Source organism: Ictalurus punctatus, chromosome 20 (assembly GCF_001660625.3).
Source record: "Ictalurus punctatus breed USDA103 chromosome 20, Coco_2.0, whole genome shotgun sequence".
NCBI lineage: Eukaryota > Metazoa > Chordata > Actinopteri > Siluriformes > Ictaluridae > Ictalurus > Ictalurus punctatus.
The window spans coordinates 2,142,727-2,169,677 of NC_030435.2; the positions used below are offsets into that span (position 1 = coordinate 2,142,727).

At 44.5% G+C, this 26,951-nt stretch overlaps 1 protein-coding gene across 2 annotated transcripts in view; it reads right to left on the reverse strand.

Annotated features, from left to right (window-relative positions):
- The window catches only part of cdh7a (cadherin 7a), an 87,533-nt gene that overhangs the window by 34,070 nt on the left and 26,512 nt on the right, over positions 1-26,951 (reverse strand). Inside the window, exons 3-7 of one of the 2 annotated variants that reach the window (XM_017496446.3) lie at positions 15,254-15,548; positions 7,967-8,086; positions 4,503-4,670; positions 3,527-3,714; positions 647-900 (exon numbers count right to left, since the gene is read on the reverse strand). In XM_017496446.3, the coding sequence (XP_017351935.1) occupies positions 647-900; positions 3,527-3,714; positions 4,503-4,670; positions 7,967-8,086; positions 15,254-15,548 (1,025 nt within the window). Of the gene's footprint in view, positions 1-646; positions 901-3,526; positions 3,715-4,502; positions 4,671-7,966; positions 8,087-15,253; positions 15,549-26,951 lie in introns of those variants that run through there. The other variant, XM_053673668.1, reaches the window with a different exon arrangement.

Sequence of the window (26,951 nt, forward strand, 5' to 3'; positions counted from 1 at the left end):
AAAATAAATAACTGAGAGCAACTTACATTAATGTAATAAATTCGAGTTAAAAAAAAAAAAAAAAAAACCTAAACTGCGAACGATGTCGAACAGTTAGCTAAATTGAGCTCAGCTATCCGGCCTCACATTCGATTACGTTTAATTCGTTGAAGAATTCTGATTGAAATTCGGCTCGTCGTGAGGCATTTCCTCGAGGTGTTTTGAAAAATTCATTCCAAATGGGATGTTTTGTTGTTTTTACCACCGTGTTGCATCAACATCAAAATTGTAATCAGAATAATTTCACGCCTGCTTGTGTGACCCAAACACGCTTAGCGGTGAACATTAATCTTGGGAGCGCCGGCGTCAAGCGTGGAGCTCATTGAGCAAGACCGATCTCTACAATTAACACGCTGGTGCACTTCTGGAGGAGCTCGGCATGACAGAAATAATAACCCCGCCGAGCCATCCTCTTTGTGCTCTCTCGGCGTGCGCCGTCAAAGTTAATCAGTGTAATTCAGCAACGGTGATGGTAATAAGGAAGAGGGGGAAAAATAAAAAATGGGGTGTTTATGCTACAATTAAGCTTCTGAGGCACAAGGAAAGAGTGATGCAAATTTCCCCTGATGGAAATAATGGAGCGCCAGTGCGAGGTCGCGTTCCGAACCTGATGGGGCTGTTGGTGGAGTCGGGGTCCATGGCGGAGACCGTCCCGATGATGGTGCCCACTTTAGCCGCCTCGGAGACGACCATCCTGCCGACGGGCGTGGTGAAAACCGGCGGCTCGTCCACGTTCTCCACCACCAGCCTGACCATCGCCGTGTCGCTGAACGGTCCCTGCGCCCGGAAGCGCGGATCCGTGTGTTTGTTGGACGCTTCGATTTTTAGAGTGTAGCTCGACTTTGTTTCAAAGTCAAGACTCTGGAGAGACAGGAGAGGACAAAAGAGAGAGAGAGAGAAAGAGAGAGAGAGAGATCAGGGGGAAAAAAAAACAAAAAAAAAAACAAAGGAGAGATTCCAATCATCATCCGAACTGGCGAACGCAGAGGCCCGAGCCAATCGCCGCGTTAACGTAAAGAGCTGATAAACAGCTCGTATTTCACCGGAGCGTCGGTACCGGACGCGACGCAGCGGTGTCAAAGCCAAATATTGATTTTAAACACAGAGATGCACTAAAAGTCTTCTGGAATAGCTTCACATTCATCACGCCCGTCCACGTGGACGACCGCGTCACCCGCTCTGACTCTCAATATAAAAACTCAACTTTTTTTTTTTTTTTTTTAAAAACTTGTGAAAGAAATTCCACCGACTCCGTCAGATCGGTCTATCAGCAGCGTTTCCTCTTAAAACTGCTGTGAACACACGCGCAAATCAAAACAAAAAAGATCTACTATACGCTTTTAAACATATTTAGACATTTCACAGAAGTCATTTATTTTCACGTGGATTTTTCACACAGAGCCTGAATTTTGATTTTTCATGTGATGGGGGAATTGAATTTGGAAAACAATTTTTTTTTCCTTCTTCTTCTTCTTCTTTTTTTGGAACTGGACGTGTTTACATGTTTACACATGTCACTGTTTCTTCATTCGTTAGGATCGATTTAAAAATAAATAAATAAATAAAAAAATCCATACTTTATGTTTATTTGAATATTTACAGTGTGCATGATTTTTAACTGTAAAGTTTTCTTCAAGGAAGAAAGTTTAGTGGATTTTAAAGAAGAAGGTATCAGCCGATACTCGAGGTCGCAGTACCGGTGTTGGAAACCCCTGGAATCGTTACGTTGCGAACAACAACCGGTGAAACATAATCCGCAAAAAGATCCTGTCTTCCGCAGCAGTGAGTCAGTGGAAAAGAGCACATTTCGTATGCCTAATTATTCGTTTTCCGAGACAAGAGTAAGAATAAAAATAAATAAATAAATAAATAAATAAATAAAAGAACAAGGAGCTCTGCGACAGATGGCGCGTCCTCCACCGAGGTCTGATCTCACTGTCGTTAATCCGCTCCGCGATTTTACCTTCAGAAACGCGGAGCGAGTCCGAGCCGAAGCGTGCAGACGGACCTGCGATGCTTAAAACCAAAACGGGTGCCGGGGTTTGTCCAGATGTCTCAGACCGTCACGCGTACCTCCATCACTTTACACTTCCTTTAACGAAACGCATCTTCTAACACGTGAAATTTCGTAACCGTTCACTTACGTTTTAACATTGCGGAACGTCTGCGAAACCGGTTCTCACTTACAGTACATTGTAGCAGCTATAAACACCGTTCCCTCGGCAACCGTCCCTTTATTGTTTCGCCTGACGATACTGAGACCTCTGAAACTGGAGACTCCTTCCGTGAAAGTCTCCTTACACAAAATTTCACCATATCGAAGATTCTAAAAAATAATAATAATAATAATAATAATAATAATAATAATAATAAACAGACGTTTGTGAAGGTAATCCGGATCGATTCCCTCCACGTCAATTTTGGTCTTCACGTCATATGAAACGTTTTTCGCGTTGTTCTTGTATGAAACTAGCTACTCGTCCTGGATGAGAACCAGCCTACGCTGTTGTACCATTACGTACAAATCTCCACAAAACCTAGCTTGCTAATTCACCCGATATCTCATTTTCACACAATGAAGCAACATCGCTCTTGCTCAAACAATTAGCGATCGCGGTCGCTTCAGCGGCGACGTGGAATTTCGTCTCGCGAGCTTAACCGAGGTTCCAGACCAGCACACAGCTGGTGACTTTATCGGCTTTTTATTAAAGCTGCTTATTTCACCACTGATCCTCATAAATACTCTGCGGCGTCGGATTAACCTTCGGACTTCATCCGCGGATACGATTTCCTTTGATTCTGCTAATTCCACCGTTACCACTCCCTCTCTCTGATCCTGCTATTACTGCAACTCCTACGTACACGATTCTCAATCGAGCCAAATATCCACCTGTAATTCCTCAAGCAGTCGGACCCCAGGCCCGGAAACTGGGAGCCCAGACCCCAAACCTCCGGGCCGATGGTATAACTGGATCGTGTTCCGACCCATGGTATAACTGGATCGCGTTCCGACCCATGGTATAACTGGATCGCGTTCCGACCCATGGTATAACTGGATCGTGTTCCGAACCCATGGTATAACTGGATTGCGTTCCGACCCATGGTATAACTGGATTGCGTTCCGACCCATGGTATAACCGTTCGGACTTAGGAAAATTTCGCCCGAGTTTCAGCGGGTCTCAGCCCATGGTATAAAATTCCCTCCTGCGAGCGCCGAGCAATGAGATGTGTACTCGCCAAGGTATCGCGCTTTTACGATGGTCTGAATCGCTTGTATTTTTAAACGCCGGCGATATCGATGATACGCCGCCGTCGCTACGTAGAGCGCCGACAAGCGACGTGAACGAAGCTACGTAAAAAGGGTTCTGTAATGTTTTCGCGCTGATTACTTAATACGGATGTACCCGTACTCGTACATGGTGTGAAAAACTGCTTCATTTTCCGTGTGCAGCGAGCCGCGCGGCCACGTGGCCGGCGTGCGTCTTACCTTCAGCAGAGTTATGACTCCTTCCTGAGTGTCTCTGTCTGGCTCGACTCGGAAAACCCCGAGGCCGTCTCCTTCGATAATTCTGTACTCCATCTCAGCATTGGGGCCCACGTCTGCATCCAAGGCCTTTATCTTGGCCACCACGGAAGCCACGGGCAGCGACTCGGGCACACTGAACTGATAGGATTCTGCAAACACATACCCACACACACACACACACACACACACAAACAAAATTATTGATGATGCTATTTCTGCTTTCTCTTATCGTCTGGCTGCCGTGCTCCGCTCTGCTCCCTGCTACATTAGCCGAGCTAACAGCACTGGGAAAAATAGAATCATCTGACGTGTTAGTTCTGACACTGCAGCTCCGTGGAGAATTTATTACATGATTTTGAGACAAAAAAACAAAACAAAACAAACAAACCCCACAAACGCATTCGAATTTCAGTCCAATGTCATGTTCAGTTCATAACAGAGGACGATTTTAAGGAGATTTATGGTTGTTGCCTAGCTAAACGGTAACTAGCACACCCGACGACGCCTCATGATCAGACGGCGACTAATATTACGTTCATGAAGCGTAAGAAACGTGAATTTATAAAACGGTCCGGTGTTCCACTGGAGAAGCGATTAAAACATTGGAAGTGGTCTGACTTGGAATTCTGGAAACCGAAATACAACGTTCAGAGAACGTTCAAATTTGACAACTGAGCTTCAGTCCGCTTCAGTGCCGTCGTTTTTTTCCATCCAGACTAAAACGGACGATCAGAAAACGACCCGGTATGTTGATATCTATAATGTATTTGTCAACACGCTAAGATTGATATACCATTTTAACACAATTTGGTGAAATCGATGCTTTAATTCAACGTATCTGCAGTATCACGACATTAAACGCATCATGGTGTTTGGGATCGGGAACATATCACAGGCGGTATTAGATGTACGAGATGTGTGAAGGCGAGGGCCGTACTTCGTGAAAAGCGTGGAGGATTGTCGTTCACGTCGGTTAAGGTGACGGTGACGGACGTGGTTCCTGAAAGGCCGCCCATTTGACCTCCCATGTCCTTAGCCTGGATGACGAGCAGGTACTGGTCCCTCGCCTCGCGGTCCATGTTCGGAAGCGCCGTCCTCACGATACCTGCAACATCGTATTACGATCTTTACGTTGTCATTGCTATGAAATGGACAGAATAGATAGGGGTTAAGAGCAGTCTGGACCAAAAGGCAGGGTCAAGTTTAAAGTCTTGCTCCAATATACAGTAATAATAATAATAATAATAATAATATGAATAATAAGGGTCGAACCCAGTGCATGCTGGACTGCTAAAGGGATAACAGTCTGTAAATCTCCACCGAGATGAAGGCTTGTCATAATTAAAACAGGATTATCTTCTTTTTAAAGTCGTGCTTCATCCTTCATGAAAAGCATATCATAATAATAGCTCTCGGTGATCTTTACTAATGTCTTTGCTGGACCCAGAATTAATTTTCTCTCCTGATCTTTGTTGGTTTTGGCATTTCCGCCTGATGACTAATTCCCCTGCCATTAAGCGACCCTTTATCCGTCCTGAGCTTAGACTGCTCAGTTAAACCCTAATCAATAGACGCTGCTATTTGCTCCGTGCTGCTACCTCATACTGGGGGAACAAATTTTCTCAAATTAATCTATACACCGAAAAACGGAGTCTAATAAGCGGCCACGAGCTGCCTGTGCTGACAGACGACATACACGGACGATGCTCTGCAAAAGTGCCGATCGCATTAAAGACGTCTTCCATTCTGTAATCGGGATGTGATCTGAAGCTCCGGCCAAACTCCGTCGATTTAGAGTTTCGAGTAGACCAAGAACACGTCGTCCAAACCTGAACCGACCCACGGCAGGAAGTCTGAAATCCGAACACCGCACTTCGAGTTCTTCGGGGTCGGATCATCGGATAATCACTTGGAAAGTCGTTGTAGTGTCCTAACGTTGAATGTTTCCTCCAGACGAACAATAAAAAAACGGAACGGATCACAGCCCGAGAAAATAAACTAATCACGCCATTGAAAATCGACTTCAGCGCGAAATAAAATAATAAAAAAAAATCTGTCCAAAATCTGACAAAATATTATATCTAAAACTGACCGTATCTAAATCTGACAAAACTTTGTGTACAAAATCAATTACATGCATCCATACATCCATTTCCCAGACTGTTTATCCTACACAGGGTCGCGGGGACCCTGGAGCCTATCCCAGGGAGCTCGGGGCACAAGGACAACACGGACAGGGTGCCAAACCATCCATCGCAGGGCACAATCGCACATCACAGACAATTTAGAAACGCCAATCAGATTACAACACATGTCTTTGGACTGGAGGAGGAAACCCCACACACACAGGGCAGAAGCGGGATTCAAACCCCCAACCTGGAGGTATGAGGCAAACATGCTAACCACTAAGCCACCGTGCTCCCCAACCTAGTGCGTGAGAGTCAGATCCTGCATTCAAATCCCAAAGCCATCACAACTACCCTTGGTTCCTCGGCTAAGAGTTCCCGAGACCTCGGGATGATAATCCGCCCTCTTGGCTTGCTAGCTGCTTTACAATAAGGGAGTATGGGTAGAAATTGGCCAGGACTAATTTGGGAGAAATTGGGGGAACAGCACGGTCGTTGACGAGGTCAGGACGAGGCGAGGCGAGGCGACTAGGCTACGAGAAACTCGAATGACGGATATTTTTGTGGAACGGTGTCCGAACCCTGGAGACGATTGTCAGGTTCAGACAGCCATCTCTGGAAGCGTGAATCAAAACAGCAGCCTCAATGCCACGGTCTTAATCACTTCAGACACTTTACTGTTTTCTCTTCTCTTGTGCTTTTCCGTCGGTTGCAGGTGGTCTGGCAGAAGTGAAGGACCTGTCAATAATCATTAATACACCTAATTCTCACTGGTTAATCAACCTGAGGTCTGCTGCTCTGCTGGAAGGACGTCGGGCTTCGGAGTTCCCTTCCCCGACGTTCAGCGTTCCCGTTAACTTTGGAGTTTGCGCTTCATCATTTTGGCATTTGTTTTTGCTTGTAGCATGAAAAAAAAAAAAAAAAACCCAAATAGAAACCCTCACAGAATTTCCAACGGTTTTAATGGTTATAACAGGAATTGTACTGGTTTTAATGGAAACTGTAATAGTCCCTGTAGGTCTCTACTGATAATTTGTCACCTTCTATTGGTGGCATGTTATGTCTAGTGGATACCATTAAGGGACAATAATGCTAATGGTTTAAATGGTTGACAGCTGTTGGTTTGTAATGGTATTTGTAATGGAAACCGTTGTCTCGTGAACATTCCATCACATCAAATGCACTTATAACAGGTTAATTATAACAGCGTCTGTGCTTTCTTGTCACATTGCCGCAGTATAAGAGGAGTAAAGCACTTCAGTTATTGGAGAACAATCAGCTTTGTGGTAACAGCGACTCCCGTGTTGGTGTCTAGTTTCCCGGCGTTTGATGCGACAGTGAAGAATTTTGCCTTGTTATTTCGCGGCCAGCTCCCAACCTCACACTCCTCCACATATTTACACTTCTGTTTCCCTCCCCGCTGTGTCCAGCGAGACCTCCATCCAGAGACGTGGGAGAGTGTTTGTGAGATTTCGCTGTGGGAGTGTATGAGCTGTCACCGTTGCTCAAACCGCATTATTTCCTCCCACGATCCGGCTCCTGCGAGACAGACGCCTCACGACCCCGAGTAAAGATCTATCATGAGATTCCCGCTCAGACGCACGAGACGCGTCGGGTCACATCACCGTTCACGGCTGAGGATTGCAGACAACAACAGATGCTCGGAAAACATTTCTCACAGGCTGCGCTCCAAATCGAGGTTCTATTTTATTTCACTGACTGGACAGCCACACCGTATTTTCTCCACCTATACTTTTTATTTATTTATTTTCATTATTATTTTTATTGATCGCATACCAGAGCCGAAGAACTTAAAGTCTGTTTTTCCCCAACAAATCATCGGCATTATTTATCCTAAGGGCGTGCAAACTTTTGCACAGGGCTGCGCAGCATCATAGCTATTTAACTGTTGTTTGTTTTTGTTTCTTTTTGAAAATTTAGTGCATGTGATGAGCGTTCAGGTTTAAAGACGGCGATAATAACGTATCCGTCGCGTTTATTTCACTTATTAAGCCTGAGATTCTCGTCTACGTGTCTCGGCGTCGCGTCGGCGTTTACGTGACGCGCTGTACACGCTCTAGCTGTTTCTCTTTATTCCTCGCCCGTGCTCTAGAGACAGTGTACATTTTATCCCATTATCCCACACCTCTCAGTCGTCTGTACTCGTGAGACGGTGTTGTGAAGAGGCGAGGTGTGGAACCCTGTCAGCACATTAGTATTCCCAAACCCAGAGTACTCTTTACCAGTGCGCTGTTATCGTTGTTGCTGTTTGTACCTGTCTTGGGCTCCACTGAGAAATACGGCTGGCCTTCCAAGATGCTGTAGACGACTCTGGCGCTGTTGCCGTACGTAGGATCGTCCGCGTCCGTCGCCTTCACCTCCACCACCGACGTACCTGAGGGGACGATAAACAACGGCCGCCTTTAGACATAGTCCGGTACGTTTACCGCACGATTAGGTCTCGATGAGTTTTGTATAACTGCAGCGCCGGCAGTAGCGCAGCTGTGGATCGCAGGTTTATCGATGCGTTAGTTCTAACACGTTCTCGTTTCCATGGCGACGGCTCATTCACAGCGAGGTCTGTTCCACATGTACGGATTAAAGACGTACGGAACTATCGATATGGGACGTGTTTATTTAACAGTTACGGAAGGAGTCTCCGGTGTCGAGGCTTTGTAACAGTCCGAGGTAGAGCTCCGTGGTTACGCCCCGTGGTTCCTCTGTCACGTGACAAGCTGCGTTATCGTCTGATTAACATCAAGATCCGTAACATCGCATCGCATCACGCTAAGTTCTGACAGGAACTTGTTTCATGGACGTCCCATAACGCTGTAACGTAACTATAAACGGATAAAAAGTACAATGTGTCATGCGTTAAGAAGTAAAACTTGTAATCGGTGGCAAAATGTGGTGTATATATAAGAGGAATAAAAAAAAAACTACAGTGACTCGGGGCTTCAGGGCTCCATCACAGATATCTACGCTAAAGATTTGACGTGAGCTAGATTTCTGGGAGATTACGGAGCAAACATCAGCCACCGTCAGTTTCGGGTCAGCTACGTTTCTATCAAAGCGGCCATTTTGTCGTTTTTCTTTCATTGCGGAATTCGTCCTTTGAAACAGCCGGATACGGTTCCGGAGTCAAAGACGGACACGACGCTACGGGACGAAGGACGAGCTGAAGGAAATCCTAATCGGATCCTGATACGTCTGATACACACGTGCAGGTGTGAGTGAGGCGCTATAATCTCCACTGAGCTCTGAAACTACATGAATGTGTCAAGGCTGGGAAAATCTGCGCTGGAGGCTACACGCTTGTGTGTCGTGCATCTTATCCTGCCTCCGCCCCCTCCCGCCCCCTCGTCAGATTGTTTCCACATGTTCGGCCGAGACAAAGTCACAACGCTCACGACGACACGGATAATTAAAACCAGAACGGAAGTTCTTAAATTTGCCTTTTCGGTTTGTGCTCCGTGTGTGTGTGACTGTCGTAGTGCCGCGTTCACGGTTCTAAACGTTTCCGAAAGATTACCGGACAATCGTTTCATTCCCCAGCGATGAAAGCACGGGTTAACGTCGCGCCCTGACGCCCCGAGGGTTGTGACTTCAAACCCGTCGACTCTCCGGCGTTAACCTTCCACTTCTCGACTGTGTGCTTTCTTCGGATGAATGTAAATGTCCCGTGTGCAGAACTGGTCCTTTATAACCCGAGCCAGACGTCTCGGGTGTGAGACCGCAAAAGCCAAGTTTAATATTGCCTGGCTGCCTGGATAATAATTCCCAGATAGATTTTATTTAAGCTGTAAAGCGTCTTAATGGAAAGTGCCGAGCCTTCATTTGAGCACGATTTATGGGCCGGCGTTGGCTGCGGTGCTCCTCGGGAGAAGCAGAGATTACCCTTTAGCATGCCTGCTTGTAAAAAAGGACTAAATAAGACCTTTGGGGACAGGCCCGGTTTGTGTCATATCTGAAACCGCAAACATCTGGAGAGCGCCGCTGGGAATAAACCCGCAGGAAAAGAAAAAAAACAAACAAAATGGGACGGAGTTGAAATCTCGTGTCATGTGCTGCACTCCACTCATCTGCTTACAGATGAATAGAACGTTCCGGAGCTCCTTCGTCCTTATTAACTAATGCACAGCGGTAAACAATGGCTTCACGCTCCGTTTATATAGAGTGGGCAGGACAAAAGGCCGTAAAAGCTCATAATGTACTAAAGACCTCTGTAGACAATGAAGAAGTTCATACTGCGGCTATTGCTAAAATCATCCCGATGCCAAAGAGCCGCTTTGAGTCCGACGTTTAACGAGGTTTCACGCCTGTAAAAAAACAACAACAACAACAAAAAGACATTACCAGCGAGGTTAGTGTTTGTATTTTCTTATAACAGAAAGGTATCACGAACAATAATGATGAATAACACGGTTAACGATAATAACGTGATAATAGCGATTATCATATCGTATAGTGATGTTTATTCACTAAATACCGTCGCCGTTACTTCGAACGGGGGTTCGATATCAAAAAAAAACCAAACAAACAAAACAAAACAGATACTCGTTGTAGAATTTGAAAAATATACAAAAAATGATCGAGAAACGAAAGCGGGAAAAGAGAACACACAAACAGACTCGGACTTCCACGTACGTACATATGAGCGGACCGATGCGAATCATACAGGTGAGCACAGTCAGGTAGCGAGCAAAGGATGATGAAGCAGGGGGCGGAGACAGTCATCACAGGAACAACGATACGACCCGGCATCTTCTTTTTCGTTCTTCGGTTAATTTTCTCTCCTGTTGTTTCGATTGAAATCCCGTCGGACGGGGAACCCCCCCCCCCCCCCCCCCCGACCCCCCCCCCCCCCCCCCCCCGCGTTTTCTTTCCGAGAACGTTTTATTTTCAGACCCGTCTTATCTCAAACATAGTCGTTCATGTCACTTCCACAGAACTTTTCAACATTTTTCGAGACCTGAAATGAAACGATCGCTTTAATAATCCGCGAGAGGGTAGCTAGCGATTTCCGAGCGTGACGGACGACGCGATGGCCATATTGAGAAGGAGAAAGGAAGTTAAAAAATCGAAAGACGCCACAGTACTGTCATTACTGCGAGGGTGCCGTAGATATCAATCACAGCGATGACTCGACGTTTCCGCCGGCCGACATCTTTTATCGCGAATTCACAAGGTCTTATTTATTTATTTATTTATTCATTTATTTATTTACAGTGTTAGAAACCAGCGGTGCGTTTTTTCGTTCCCACGAACCAGCAGCGCTACCAGCCAAAACATCTTTCCCACCCCCACTCCTGAAAGCGATTCAGGGCTTGGGGGGAATTTCGAAATCACCGCAAATGAGCGCGGTTCACATGTCGCGCTTCAAATCCTGCATAAGCCACACATGGCATTTTTATTCGAGCCCGTAAAAGGCGCGTGCTGAAGAAATCGCCGACGCTCGTCCGGGTCGCGGCTTCGGGGAATGTTAGGGAATCGGGCTTTAATTCGACGGTGCTGGATCTTCCACAAGGTTCCTGAAATCCACCGCCGTGGACGCAGACTCGCGCCAGAATTCGTCTGATCCGGTTCACCAGCTAAAGCCCTTTCTGAGCCAAAATAAATAAATAAATAAACCTGTTGATATGCGGGAGTGGAGTGGAGAGCCAGCTGTATGAGTAGATTATAAAGAACTGATGGTGTAATTTATAAAGACGCTGATTTTAACAGGATTAAAGGATTAAGCAAGCTTGTCGTTTTTCCTTCATAATAGATCTTTCCGCAGGTTTCCACTTAAAGTAGTGTGGAGTTATGCTCTAAATTAATTAGACCACTTCATTGTGAAAAATACTGGAATACTCCAGGGGTTTTAAGCTGATACTTATCCATCGCACGTGCCTAGTATGTACAATGACCATATATATACACGGTAAATATATACGTGGTGATACAGTATATATATTTATATATATAAATAAACTCAATAGTCATGAAGGCTTATGACGGTTTCATGTGCCCTTTCTAAAAATACAGACCGTTAGTGAAGCGTTATCACAGATGGCTACATTAATTGTTGTTGTTGTTGTTTTTTTGAAAAAGCAGCCATTACGACAGCTGATGCCTTTATAAACGCTTATGTAGCCTCATGTCACAAGTCACGAAGGGCGTATGTAGGTTTTGTTTACCTATATATATTTTCTTAAAAGGCTTTCATTTGAGGATTATCTCAAATGACCATACTGTTTTTAAAGCAGGCTTTGTGACAGCTGATGCATTAACGGATGCTTATGTAGCGTTATGTCATGAATCATGAAGGGCTTACGTACTGTATATCTTACGAACTGTGTAAAAAACCCTAGAGGCGTTTAGTAAAGTGTTTATCACAAAGGAATCGTAAAAAAACCGATTTGCTTGAAAACATAGCCTTTTCGATAGCTAATGCATTAATAAATGCTTATGTAGCGTTATATCAGCATTCATAAAGGGCTTATGTACACTAAGTTCCGTATAACTTTTCGTGAAAAGTGCAAACCTTCAGTGAAGTGACGTGAATCACAAATGACCACTTTTTTGGGGGGGGGGAAGAACAAAGGATTTTGACACGTGGCGAATGAATACATGCTTATGTAGCTTTATGTCACAAGTCATGAAGTGCTTATGAATTATGGCTGCATGTATCTTTATTTTTTAAAAGAAATAAAGACTTTCATTGAAGTGTTACCACAAATGACCTTTTTTGTTTTGAAGCATCACGTCGGCTGACGCATTCATCAACGCTTACGTAGCGTTATACCAGGAGTCACGAAGGGCTTGTGTAGATGTTAATGGCTTTATGTAATGTGTGACTAATAAGGGTTTTTGTGCGCGTGATTTCCGAGCCGCAGTCCCATCGTTCTCTCACAAACCAACTGGTCGAAGAATTCCTACAGATCTGACACGAGATCGGAATGACATCCGATCTTCCGGCTGTTGTGCGGCTTGTCGGCATGATTAGCTAATCAGTACAAATCTAATGTGAGCTCTATAATGCTATTTCTCCTTCGCGCGCACGCTAATGCTCCCGGTTTGATTTCATCCGAGCGCAGTTCAATTCCAGCTGCTAATGGAACTCGATAACAGCAAGACGGAAAACATCAGGCGCTCAGGAGCCCCGACAATGATGTTTTAAGCATCTTAATAACACCGTTGCGTGTGAAAAATGACCGGGCACGGGGGATTGCTCTCATAAGCATCTGTTATGAATTTCCAGTCTGGGAATCGGAGTGATGTGTCGAGGTGCCACGAAAAGGTCTGCAGTCATAAACAATCTCCTGTTCCTTAATTACCAAATTAAATTAATCATTCTCCCTTTAATCAGAGCCATTCATCAGTGCTCGGGCGTAATGATTTTAAATTGATCTGCGGGAGCAGTGGGTGAGAGCGAGGTCACCTGCTTCAGCAGAGGCTAATGGCTTTGCTCCCAGGTCTGGACGGCTGCTGGTGGGCAGCATGTTAATTACGTTTATAAAACAGCGTGTCGACTCGCGCTCCCAACTGTCAGCTTTTATTCACACCGCATGGTTAAACTGTGCCAAACAAACGGGGACGCGAGCGTAAATATCATCTGTTCTTTGACAATTTAGGACTAAGGTTAATACCTTCGTGCTTTACGTCCTTTACCTGTTTTAAATCAAGAATCATGAATCACGAATCGGAATCATGAATCAGAATCAGAATCAAGCACTCTGAACAATCTACCAGAGTCAAGGATTCGAAAGCAGGTCTAGATCTATTCAATCAAGAGGGGGTAAGAAGTAATGGCACCCTATATGGGTGGGCGATATTACAGAAAATATCGTGCATCACGGAATTTCAGGACATGCTTGTATGTGACGATACGTGACAACAAACGTGCCGGCAAAACTCAAAAAAAAAAAAAACTCAAACTGAATCTGTCCAAAAGATGATAACGTTTTACGAACAAAGACAGAAAACGGAAATCTGCTCCCAGGTCGTTTAAAAAAACAAACCAGAAAAACATGAAACACACACACACACACACACACACACACACACACACACACATATATATATATATATAACAATAAAGCACAACACCCATGAAAAGAGTATCGTGACATAATTAATCATGATATTGATATTGTATCGTCCAGCCTTAGTGCTGTATTAGTTAACTCCTATTATGGAGTTTTATGGGCGTGGCTAAATTTAAATCAGCTGTAGCATGAAGAACTGATGTTTGGGGTGTTTTTCGATATACGGACGTGAGTATAAAGCATAAATAGTATAAATCCGTGTTAGCATACATTTGTGTGTGTGTGTGTGTGTGTGTATATATATATATATATATATATGTGTGTGTATTTGATATTGTAAATCTGGACGGGATTTTTAGTTTGGTTTTGTGAACGAAAATGATTAAAAGATATCAAAGATAACTGGGAGGAATTTTTTCACACGTTTTTGACACGTATATCTTTTTTTTCAACAGCCTTTAATCGATCAGTCTGTTGCTTTATCTTCACTTCAGCTGCGCTGTTCTTCCTGCCCGGGGCCTGAAACCTCTCCATGTGCTTCGAGTGGCCACTTCTGAGCCACGGGAGAATGTCGATGAGTGTGCGTTAAAGAAAAGAGTGTGTGAGACAGAAACGCAGCGTACAAACAACGTACCTCTGCGTTTAAGCGTAATCAAAACAGCGCTGGATTGCAGTGAACTGAAAAGAAATGTAATAAAGCTCACGTTCCTGAATAAAACCCTTTGCAGAGCGAATAAACTCCTGCTTTCCAGAAAATTCTACTAATATGAGTTTGCACTTTACCTGCGTGTTGGAACAGGAAGTCAATACCAATGTCAAACCCATCAAGATTTAAGAGGCACATCACAGGAAGGTATTAGACGCTCGGCAGAGATGAGTCACGGCTCATCTTCAGCACTCTTCTCTCAGTGTGTGTGTGTGTGTGTGTGTGTGTTTGTTTCACCTGCCCTGATGCAGGTGATGTTGACCCTCACTGCGTGCTCTATTACTCCATTGCAGTCTATCGCAAGTTAATCGTCTTCAGCTTCTGAAATTAGATTATTCTGTTTGTTTTGTTTCGAAGTTTGACTGTGCGTGTGTGTGTGTGTGTGTGTGTGTGTGTGTGTGTGTGTGTGTGTAGCGCTGTTGTTTATTGTCAGTCGGTGCAAACCTGGAGCCCGCTGTGTTAAAATGTGTGCGTTTAAAAACACGTGGAAACGTCACAACCTCATAATAGATAAGTAACTAAGTAAGTAAACAAACAAACAAACAAACAAATAAATAAAACGAGCAATAAGATGCTCGAGCTGATGCGTTAACCTAGTACTTGTATACTTTTTAAACTTCAGGAAAATATCACATCCGCTTTTCACATTCGCTTTATTGAATACGCAATTAGGGGGCGTTTTCTGGTGAATTATGCAAAACAGAAGGCGGAGCCTATACAGATGTATTCACTTAGAACCATCAGTTACACTTTAAGCAGCCCGGGCATCACTTAGCTGAGTAAACGTAAATGGTACTTGGACACCAGTCTCTACACACACACTCACCCACTGGAGACATTTCGGGCACTTGCGCTTGGTACGGTCCATCTGGAAACCGAGGCTCGTTGTCGTTGATGTCCTGCACCTTGATGACGAATTCGGACTCGGGTTCGACGGGCAGGTTGGTGGCGCGGTCGCGGGCCTGAGCACGTAGCGTGTAGTAGGCTTGCTCCTCTCGGTCCAGGCGTTTGGTGGCGTGGATGTCGCCCGTGTTCTCGTCGATTGTGAAAATGGTGGTGGCTCCTTCACCTGTGAGGACGTACTTTACCCGGCCTTCGCCTTTATCCACATCGGAGTGCAACTGCGCAGAGAGAAAAGAAGGAGAGAGAGAAAGAAGGAGCTTATTAGCGCTGCTGAAAAGGAAGCTCTTGGATGTAGGTTCTGTCGGTTTCTATCGCTACCACAGGTGACATCCTGCAGCTTGTACAATTAGCTGGCTCTACGAAATAAGACTTTTTCCTCTGTAGAGGTTTGTCTGTGAATGAGTCAGTCTTTCTGAACGAGTCAGTAAGGCGAACGAATCAGTAGATCTCACGACTGCTGACAGGCTTCGCAACTATACATACGTACGCTTCTTTAATATGTTTAGCAGTTTGTGTTTTTTAAACATGATTATGTAAGTCTTGAATTTGATTCATTTCTTTTTCGTTCTGCGGATTAGTGTCTGAGTCAGTGAATCATTTTGCCCAAGATTGCGATTCGCTCCTCTCTTGTTCAGCGGATTAGTGTTTGAGTCAGTGAATCATTTTGCCCAAGATTGCGATTCGCTCCTCTCTTGTTCAGCGGATTAGTGTTTGAGTCAGTGAATCATTTTGCACAAGACTGCGATTCGCTCCTCTCTTGTTCAGTGGATCAGTGTTTGAATCAGTGAATCTTTCAGCCATGACTAGCATTCACTCCTGTCTCATTCAGCGAGTAAGTGTGCTTGAGTCAGTGAACCTTTTTGGTCATGACTGAGATTCCCTCCTGCCTCATTCAGCGAGTAAGTGTGCTTGAGTCCGTGAACCTTTTTGGTCAACATGGAGATTTGTTCCTCTCTCATCAGTGAATCCTTTCAATCATGAGCAAGATTCACTCCTCTCTCCTCTGAGTATTTGACTCAGTGAACTCCATGAATCATTCAGTCAGAGACGGAGGTTTCCGAGTCTGTTGGTCAGTATGTGAAAATAACTCGGACATACAAGCATATTATAAAAATACAAAATGCCGGTGATTACCGCCTTTTATTTATTTTTTTTACACGACTTAATTCGACTTGTTGCCAGTCTTAAACGACGACATGAGTCGTTCACACTGAACTGAACAAACATGAATGAATCGCTTAACTGAACAGAATCAAATGATTCGAGTCAGATCACATATTTCGTCTCTACGTATTATTATTATTATTATTATTATTATTAATTTGTGATATTTGGCCTTTGACTTGTTTTTGACCTCTCAATAGGGACCCTTCAGAGTTCTCAGTAAAAGGTGTTCGCTTTTAGTAACTCTTTAGTATAAACATAATAAATTCCTCAGTATTCGTTCCATATTTCTGGAACCACAAAAATCTATTTTGAAACCTCCTTTGTGTGTGAATAAATAAATAAATAAATAAATAAATAAATAAATAAAAAATGCTGCCTTCAAGTCCCATTTGTTTTCTGCTGAATTGTACAGAAATCCTTTAATGACCATTACTCACACTTTACAGACTCAACCGTTGACTAATAAGGAACTGCTGCAGCTCGGTTCCTTTTCGCTCCTCTCTGTTAAACGCACAAGTTTTATTGACTTGTTTATCCCTCCATATGTTTTTTTTTTTTTTTTTTTTTAAAAACCAGCGCTCTCATGGAGAAACCAAGCCACAAATATTGAGCTCTCGGGAATGATCTCAGCAGATTTAGCATCTGTATGCCGATGTCTCAATCCGAAACGGACACTTTCGCGTGAAACGACGTTAACTCGGTCACCACTTAGCACTATTAGAAAAACCCTTTTCGAGACGCGTGTGTATACAGGTGTGTACAGCATAAACGTACCTGATATTACATTTCTCTCTAATTTAAAGCGTCTTTTGAAACAATCTGTCTCATTCATTAAAAAAATAAATAAAAAAAAATAAAACGAACCAAGCACACTCGAGACCTATTTGGACGGGATCGGTTTCTGCACGCGGATCTGGACTCGTTCCACCGTTTGAATCTTTTCTACAGTTTTATTATTTTAGTCCCATCCCAATAGACACATGTCTATGATTTTATCAGGTTTATTATTGTTATTTTTTTTTTCCCCTCTGGAGAATTTAGTTGCCAAATCACGCGTATTCACTTCCCAGATGACGAAAGATGAACTTTCTGGAGAAGTTTCTCAACAACTTACTTGGTTTTACTTCTCCAAACCTCCATACTGCCTACACTGAGCTCGTCAGCAGGAGAAAGAAAAGAAAATCAGCTGATCACGATCCTGCAAGCTGAACAACCTTTACATGAACGACCTTTAATTAAACGCCTTTAATTCGATTTTTGTCCGTAAGTGAGAGTTGTATCGTCGGGGAGGCATTAAAAAAGTTATTACGGGTGTCATGCAGAAAAACGAATCCGATACGAATTCGGTCTAAATCCGAACACGAGGGTTAAACATAGATGTAGCTCTGTCATCTTACATGAATTTTACTTTTTTTAAAAATTTTTATGCGCCTTTGTTTGGGTTTTGGTCCGACTCCGCCCCCCCGCCCCCGCCCTATCATTGGTCTGTTGCTCATTGTGTTCACCTGTTTCCTGTTAGGCTTCCATTAGTTTGTCAATATACAGTATACTGACAGGCACTTGAGAAAATAGGGTTTTACAGCTTTATGACATGAAAGCATAATAAGACTTTGCGAGGAAACACGGAAAGAGCAGAGGTTCGATTGGCAACCTAATTAAAGGACTAACAAGAAACAGGTGAACACAATGAGTAACAGACCAATGACAGGACAGGGGGCAGAGACAGTACCAATACCAAAACACAGGCACAGGCAGCTGTTTCGCAAAAAAAAAACTAAACAAAACAAAAAAAAAAACCCAAAAGAAACATTTTCTACAAATCATCCTAAAGGTGTAAAAAAAAATATATATATAAATAAAATAACCTACACTTGAACATATTGATCATAATATTTAAAATAGTCTGGCAGCTGGATCGAAAGTACCGCGCTGAGCGAGGACGAGCTTCTTTATGACAGCTGAGTCTAATTAGCGTAAAGCGAGTATGGGTTAGCCACGAGCTTCAGTGATTTAGTACGTCTAATAACAGCGTGAGAAAGAGTTCTTTAGTTAAACTCCGAGTTCCACATGCTGTCTTATGTGAAATTTTAATTCGGTGAAATGATTACTGCACGTCAGTACAGTCGGAGCCGCTTTACGACTCTAATCAGCGAACTGGTGTGCGTAGCAGCTACGGAAAGGATCGGAATGACGTGCGTGTGTGTGTGTGTGTGTGTGTAAAAAGGATATAAGTGCCTGCTCCTGTTAGCAAGAGCATGAAAGAAATCACTGAACGACCATCGATTCGGCCGTCTCGCGCCGTTACGGTGTTATGACATCACGACCATACACTCTACACTATGCGCTTTGCATGCTGCCGTTATTTTTTCTTCTTCTTAAAAACAAAAAGGAAGACGAAGCAAGCAGTACCGACGGCGAGCGCATGTGATGTGGAACGGATTGTAAATGTGACGCTAATACAAGACTTTGCTAACAAGAAAATATATATATACAGCATGAATAAAATTCCCAGCACCAGAAAAGCCAACTCACCGAAGGGGAAAGGACCGCGGATACTCCATCTACAGGACAGTGGTGCCTGAAAGTGTGCTAGAATTTTCTACAGATCTGCATAAATATCTGCACTTTTCTAAAGATCACTCGGACAAGTCGGAAGGCTGTCGGATAGATATTTAGAGAACGCAGCATAAGAACCGTGTGCTTTCTGTGAAACATGGTGGAGGTCGTGTCGTGGTTCGGGTCTGTTTTGCTGCATCTGGGACAGGACGACTTGCCATCATTGATGGAACAACGAATTCTGAATTATTCCAGCGATTTCCAAAGGAAAATGTCTGGACATCTGTTCATGATCTGAATCTGAAGAGAAAGCGGGTCATGCAGCAAGACGACGACCCTAATCACACGAGTCGTTCTACCAAAGAACGGTTTAAGAAGAATGAAGCGAATGTTCTGGAACGGCCGAGCCAAAGTCCTGACCTTAATCCAATAGGAATGTTGTGGAAGGACCTGACGCGAGCAGTTCATGTGAGGAAACACACCAACATCCCAGAGTCGAAGCTGTTCGTCGTCTACGTTTAGGACCTGTGTGAAAATCTGACCATGTTTTAGGTCAAATTTTTTACGCCGAAACATAGAAGACTCTCAAGGGTTCACAAACTTTCGAGCACCACCGTAGGTAAACCCGAAGGCTACGTGAACGTCCGCCTTCCCACGATGGAAAGTGAACAAACGCCAGAGGGAGAAATTTCAGCATTTTGTTTTGTCTACAAACCCAGATGTTCGCATTACAACGTGGTCATGTGATCGTGCCAGGCGAGACTGTTGTGTCTTTTGTTGAGGGGAAAAAAAACTAAACAAACAAACCGTCACGTCCAGAGAGGTTTCGGTGGCAAAATTCAGCTTTTTTCCTTTCTACCTATCGCTGTTTACAGAAAATGAATCCTAGGGTTATCTTCTGACGTGAAACTGAAGTTACACACACACACACACGCACACGCAGACGTCATGTCTAGCCGTGCGTTATATCGGCGAGGAAGACTCGTCTGCATGAAAGGTAAACTTTCGCTTGTGAGTACGGTGGGTCGAGGTGGCAGGACGACGAGGAGGCCGCAGCAAGAGCGTCTCCGGAGTTCCGTGAAAACAACGCTCTGGAACAGAACCCCATCTTTGTGCCCGGAGTGTGTGTGTGTAAATAACGCCGCTTAAACCGCGAGGGAGTGGTGAATAACATTCATTAGGATGGCGGCGAGGGCCGTCGCGTCCGTGTGATTAAACCTTCAGCGTTTCATGTTTGGTCAAGCTCCGTTAAGAGAGTTATTGACTCGAACCCTGTTCTCTCAGTCAGACGCAAACAATCGGCGAATAAAAAGAGCACGCAAACAGGAAGAATTAGTGAGTGCATGCTAATTCCGGGCAGCGCATTACGCCGCAATAAAGAAAGACAAATGAAGAGGCAGCGCCGTCATCTGTCTTTAAGACACACACAAAAAAAAAAAACCCAAAACAAAACACCACACACACACACACACACACACACAGCGAGGCCAATTATAGCCCGAGATTACAAACGCCTCCTGTTTTACATGCACCTAATTTACCGTTCATCTGTCTCCTCGCCGTATAGCCTAGAAACGTCCGGAATAACCGCGTCCTCCTCTCGCTCCGGCTCCGTCTGCTGATTAGAAACGCAGAAACGCGGCGCTTTCCCGCCTGCCAGCTCGTATCAATTACTTTTCCCTCTCATCCGCATTTAATGAGTGAGACGCTCACGAGGCCGTACATCTTCTAGTGATCGGCTCATCGCAAAGTTGGCGAGGCGTCACGTCTGATTCGCCGTAATTTGTTCATTGAGATTCAGAAAGTGTGACTGGGCTCATCCAGCTTAGCTACGTTACAGATGGAGGCACCTCTTTTAATTAGCTATATCTACTCAATCAAGCCGCTGAACATGCTTCTTGTTAAAGAACCGAACGCTGGATAAGAAGAGGGGACGGGGGGGGGGGGGGGGGGGGTGACGGAGGAAAGGGGGGGAATCAATTCCCACAGTTTTGATGGAAACGTACAAACTTGGCTCCGTTCCGAGCGTTTTATTAAACGTGTGAACTCCCGCGTCGGGGAAAACGAAAAAGCGCCTGACACCGGAGACTCCTTCCGTAAACGCTCGGATAAACGTCTCCTTTATCGCACGTGTACTGTATATACACCTGTGTTTTTAATCCGGTTGTGACGCGTGTCTGCCGTACACGTCCTTGTTGCTATAGAAACGTTAACGTACAGTACTCCTGTACACCGAGATACTATCCTTTAAGCAGTACATCTTTCCATCAGACCTCTCTTTTATGTTAAACCTAAACTAAGAGTACCATAAGAGCGTCACGTTGCGCGCGTCACGATTTGATCCGCGGTGATACTTTTCAGCGCAACACGCGATCATTAGCGGACGTGAAACGCAGTCGCGGGCGTGACGCACGTGAACGAGGCGGGTTATTTACTCCGTCTGGCTTTTTTTCCCCCCCAAAGACGAGATCGATCGTCCGATCGAAGCGGAAATGACACGAAAGGACCGACGAGAGACTTGTTAAGTGGCGTGTTTGTTTGTTTGGTCTGTGCTATATATATTATTTACTAGGTACGGTGAAACTAATAGGGGAGGTGTGTGCGAGCGAGGAGTGTGTGCGCCGAGACGGCGACAGCTCCCGGGAGTTTAAGTGTTACACCTACTGTAAGATTCCGAGTAAGAAATAAGTTCAGCCATTACAGACTGGCCAACTATCATTATCCGCAATAACTCTGCCAGCGCGGTTTCATCACTCCTCCCGAGGCATGTAAGCCGTTATTCCGTCAGTGTCGACGGGTGATAAAAATCGAGCCTGGCATTCAGGAGCCTCAATCGTGGCAGCGCCTTTTGTTTGTGACATTTACCATCAAGCGACAGATCCGGGACGAGGAACGCTCGAGCTCGGTCTTTTTTAGGTCTCGAAAAAGGGAAAAAAAAAGAGTAATAAATAAATAAATAAATACGTCTCCTTTCCCAAACCGTCCCTAATCGAGCGTATAACAATGCGCCTGCCTGGATATCAGCGATAAGTTCGTCGTTCGGACCGGATAGCTTTCGCATGTGGGAGTGATCCGGCTGTGAATTTTTTTTTTGAATACGGTCTCAAGGTGATGGATCCGCTCGCCATTGTGATATTTCACCTGAATCAACACCTTAAAAGCGCTATAAAAATGCAAATGGTACTGTATTGTATTTCGGCGCGGTCCTGAGCCCGGGGACCGCGAGTCTCATTCGGAGGGGTATTGTCAGGGAATCCTTTTCTTATTTCCTGTCATTAGATTCAGAGGCGTCAGCTCATATCCTCCCGCAGAAGACGAAGAGCGGCGCTAGTCTATATTCTGTCTCGTGCGAGCGAGCGAGGTGCGACGTGGCTGACCTTAATTATCCGAGTCGACCTTAGAGCCGCGGGAGTTCACGCGAGGGAGGTAACCGGATACGAGTACGTTATTCGGGATTTGATTATCGGTTTAAACAAGATCTAAATACGGATACGGGTAGCGGGAGCGTTATTGTGTGCGTGCGTGGCGTCCATGCAAGTCAAGATCCGAGGCTTACGGGACAAAGCGCTAGCACGTCCGATAACGTGTCACGCATTTACAGCGTCGGTGAAGTCATCCTTAGTAACTGCCTGGTCAGGGTTAGATAGGTTTCAATTAGGATTGGAATTTTGAGAAATAAAACCAAATAAACGTGCTTAAAATGTCAAGGAAAGGCAAAATACAAATTAAAATCCGACACGAAAAATACAACCCGACGTTTTCTAGTTTGTCTTCCAGACTTAGGCCGCACCTACTTCGGGTTTAAATTCGAATATCTGGAGCGCTTAATGTACAACCGCAGATCCAGATGGTGTCATCGTGTGACGCTGCTAGTTCAGACGTAGCCGTTCCATATGTGCATGCTCGTTTTATATGTTTCTTTTGCAAAATATGCCAAGACGTGATTGGAAACTCGATGGCTTTCATGTGTGGCGAGCTCCACCAGATGAAAAGGCTCCTTCTAATTACCAAACACATGTTAGAAATCACTCCAAAAGGGATTTGGCTAGCGTGCGCCATGTCACGACATCAAAAAGTTCTCCTTTTTTTGCTCCATGTGATTCAGTTTTAACGCTAATCACCGATGTGGGAGAGACGAAACGAATTCACTTAATTACAGCCAGACCGGGAGATTATTGCCAGCGGCAAGAGTGGAAACTTTTTGGAAATATTTGGCAACCTTGCAACAAGTTTAAGCCGCGACTACCGAGCTGTTCTCTCGGTTAACGCGCCACGTTTACGTTCGATACAGTAGCGCAGACTGTGAAGATTCCCTCTGTGTGACTGCGCACGCTCGAATCCAACCGTCTTCTCCAATTAACGCAGGACTCGAGACGTTTCTCCGGCCGTACGCTTGAAAGAAACTCGAGAACCAGCTCGGGGATTTTTCCTGACAGGCCCAGTCCATCACACGGAGCTCAGGAACAAGCAGGAAACATAAAAAACGCCAACATTATGCTCCGTTCGTCCTTTTACCTGATCTCATCCAGCTAGAAAGCGAGGTGTGTAGCGGAGAAGTGGTTTAGGAGTCCATCAAGGTTCTGGTCTAGAACTCGAAGTGTTTCAACGTCCATGCTTCATTTCGTTCTTTATTCATTCGAATTTCCAAATTGAAGTGTTGGCATTCGTCCGAGACGGAGAAGCTGCCATATTGATATGGGATGAGAGTCAGGTGCATGTGGTCACGTGACCGTGATGCAGAGGTGCGGTGGCTGCTGGGATTTGAAGTCCAGAGTCCGGTCTTAACTCGTAATAACGGCGCTGTTAAATCCTCGATTCTGATTGGTCAGAAGGTGTTGATTTAGTTTTCTAACACGGCAGCGCTGACAGCAGCGCAGCTAAAAAATCACAGGTTTACATTAACGCGCTCGTTCAAATACGTTATCGTTTCTATAGCAACAGCCCGTTCACGGGGACTCGTACGGGTCACAATCGACATAATTAAAACGTATTTTTTTTTAATTTTCAAAAGAACACGGGGGTGTTTATATATAGCGGCTATAGTGTACGTGACAACAGGAATTAAGAGTCGATTTTACTATGGAGTGATTTTTTAAATAAAAAATGAACAAAAACATGCTGTTATTAAGTAACGAATACATTCTCGTCGCTGATGCGGTGAAGTTTTCTCAAAGGTGATGTGTATTTAGCAGTAATGGAAGGAGTCTCCAGTTCTAACCTTTTCTAACACAGCTAAAGCTGTAAGTTCCCTCGAGAGGAATGAGAAGCACCTCGTCGTCTCAGAGCGAAGGCGAGGTAGATTTTGAACACGACACGGTGTGAACCAGCTGTTAATAACGCCGAACTTCAGGCGCAGTGTTCGGACGGAACGGACACGACGGAGTCTGGAAGGTAATGAAAGTGTATTTTCGGCAGAGGCACCGGGGTCATTGCTAATAATTGTTGATATTACAGAACACACCCCAGAGACAGTGATATGTATTATTCATGTTGCCCTGGGTGACATCACTTCATTTGAGTTCTTTATTCGAGCTGGAGCGGTCCTATCAATATTCATCAGGGTCATCGGCAATAATCCCGGCTAATAGTGTTACAATATCGAGATGACAAAAGAATATTCATTAAAAGCACTCTGGTATAATTATGTGAATAATTTTGGGGCGGGTTCGTTCTGTGTGAACGGCTTTGGCACGAACCGCTGCAGCCTCATTAAAAATCAGCATTTGAAAATCTATTCACTTGTGCACTGCGCACTATTTACTTCTGCCTTCATCTGTTTATTCGTCTCTCTCTTACTTTGTAGCCTATTCCTGTGTTTCCTGTGTTTCCACCAAGGTGTACTAACAGTGACAGCAGGGTGAGAGAGAGAACGTTCCTGCCATAATCATTAGCGGGAGCTCATTAATGGACATGTTATTGGGGTTTTTTGTGGTGTTTTTCTTTCTTTTTTTATTTATTTATTTTTTTTTTTACATTTGCTTCGCTTAGTGCACTCTCCTTTTGTTTCTTGAAAAAGAAAAACAGGAGGCTGGTGAATTTGAATAAAACATAAGGCGGGAGGAACTGATCCATGGAGGAGGGAGTGTGCTTTGTGCTTTTGGGCTTTTTTATATTTTAAAGCAAAGCCACCTTTACAGAGACGGACAGGTACAGAGGCCACACCTACTTTACTGTGACTGACAGGAAGAAGGCCACGCCTCCTTTGCTGTTAGTAATAGGCACACAGGCCACACATCCTTTACTGGACATAACAGGCACACAGGTCACAGCCTTATTTGCTGGGACTGACAGGAAAACAGGCCACACCTTATTTACTGTGACTGACAGGTACAGACGTCACGCCTTCTTCACAGGGATTGACAGGAAAAAGGTCACGCCTCTTTAGCAGTAAGTAACAGGCACACAGGCCACGCCTCCTTCGCTGGAAGTAACAGGCATGTAGGCCACGCCTCCTTCGCTGTAAGTAACAGGCATAAAGGCCACGCCTCCTTCGCAGTAAGTAACAGGCATGCAGGCCACACCTCCTTCACTGGAAGTAACAGCCACACAGGCCACGCCTCCTTCACTGGAAGTAACAGCCACACAGGCCACGCCTCCTTCACTGGAAGTAACAGGCACACAGGCCACGCCTCCTTCACTGGACGTAACAGGCACACAGATCACGCCTCCTTCACTGGAAGTAACAGGCATGCAGGCCACGCCTCCTTCGCTGGAAGTAACAGGCACACAGGCCACACCTCCTTCACTGGAAGTAACAGGCACACAGGCCACGCCTCCTTCACTGGAAGTAACAGGCACACAGGCCACGCCTCCTTCACTGGAAGTAACAGGCACACAGGCCACGCCTCCTTCACTGGAAGTAACAGGCATGCAGGCCACGCCTCCTTCACCAGAAATGTTTCTTCCTCTTCTAAATATTTACATCAAAGTAGTTAATAAAAATTTGTGTTCACCAGCAGATTCTTTTAAAAGGCATGTCTGCTCTTATACGTGCATACTATTATCTCGTACTTGCTTTTCCCAGTGTAGCGTTTCTCCTTCAGTACGCACAGTAACACACCCGAGACCCATCAAAACATTCCAAACAAGGATCTGTCGGCGAGATGAAATACGACAAAACGCTTCTTCTAAAGGTTCCACTTGTCCAAAGCTGTCAGTCAATCAGCGCTCAGACCTCAGATATGAATCCTCTGCACGGTGTCTGCTCTCGTCTACCCGTGTGCTCGCCGGCGCCCGTCCCAGAGCACGCTCGGAGAAAAAAGCTCTGGCTGTTCTCATCAGGGATTTTCGCTTCATTGAACGGATAATGACAGGAAGTACAAGTGAAAAAAAAGGAGAAGAACATGACTTCCGAATGATCTCAGGAACTGCGGGATCCACCGCTGTTTGTTATTAACAGCACTGTAGACATAAAAAGCATCGAACACCTTTAGACACAAAAATCTTTTTAACATTTTCAATTCATTTTTTTTTTACTAAAGATTCTAATTAGAACACGTTCATGAAGCTAGAACCCTTAAATACTTAAAGACTCTTGGGATTTTTTTCCTACGAGCGTATTATAGGTAACAACAAACGTTCTGTTGCTAAAAAAAAAAATTCAAATGTAACTTTTCTCATTTTTATCTATGGCAGTTATTCTGATTAAAACATGGAGATGTTGGCATTACACATAGAAGATTTAAGAAGCATAAAAATAAAAAAAAAATTCAGGTCAAAATGATCATTGTTAAGAAATGAAGAATAATACGAATAAATATAGTATGTGCCCCTAAAACATTTCCAGTCTAATTGAACAAATTCATCATTCAAGGGGTTCTTATAAAATGTCAGACTTCACACAGGAACACAGACTATTTTTAGTTGAACTCTGAATCTGCTCTGAACCATTTTAAACA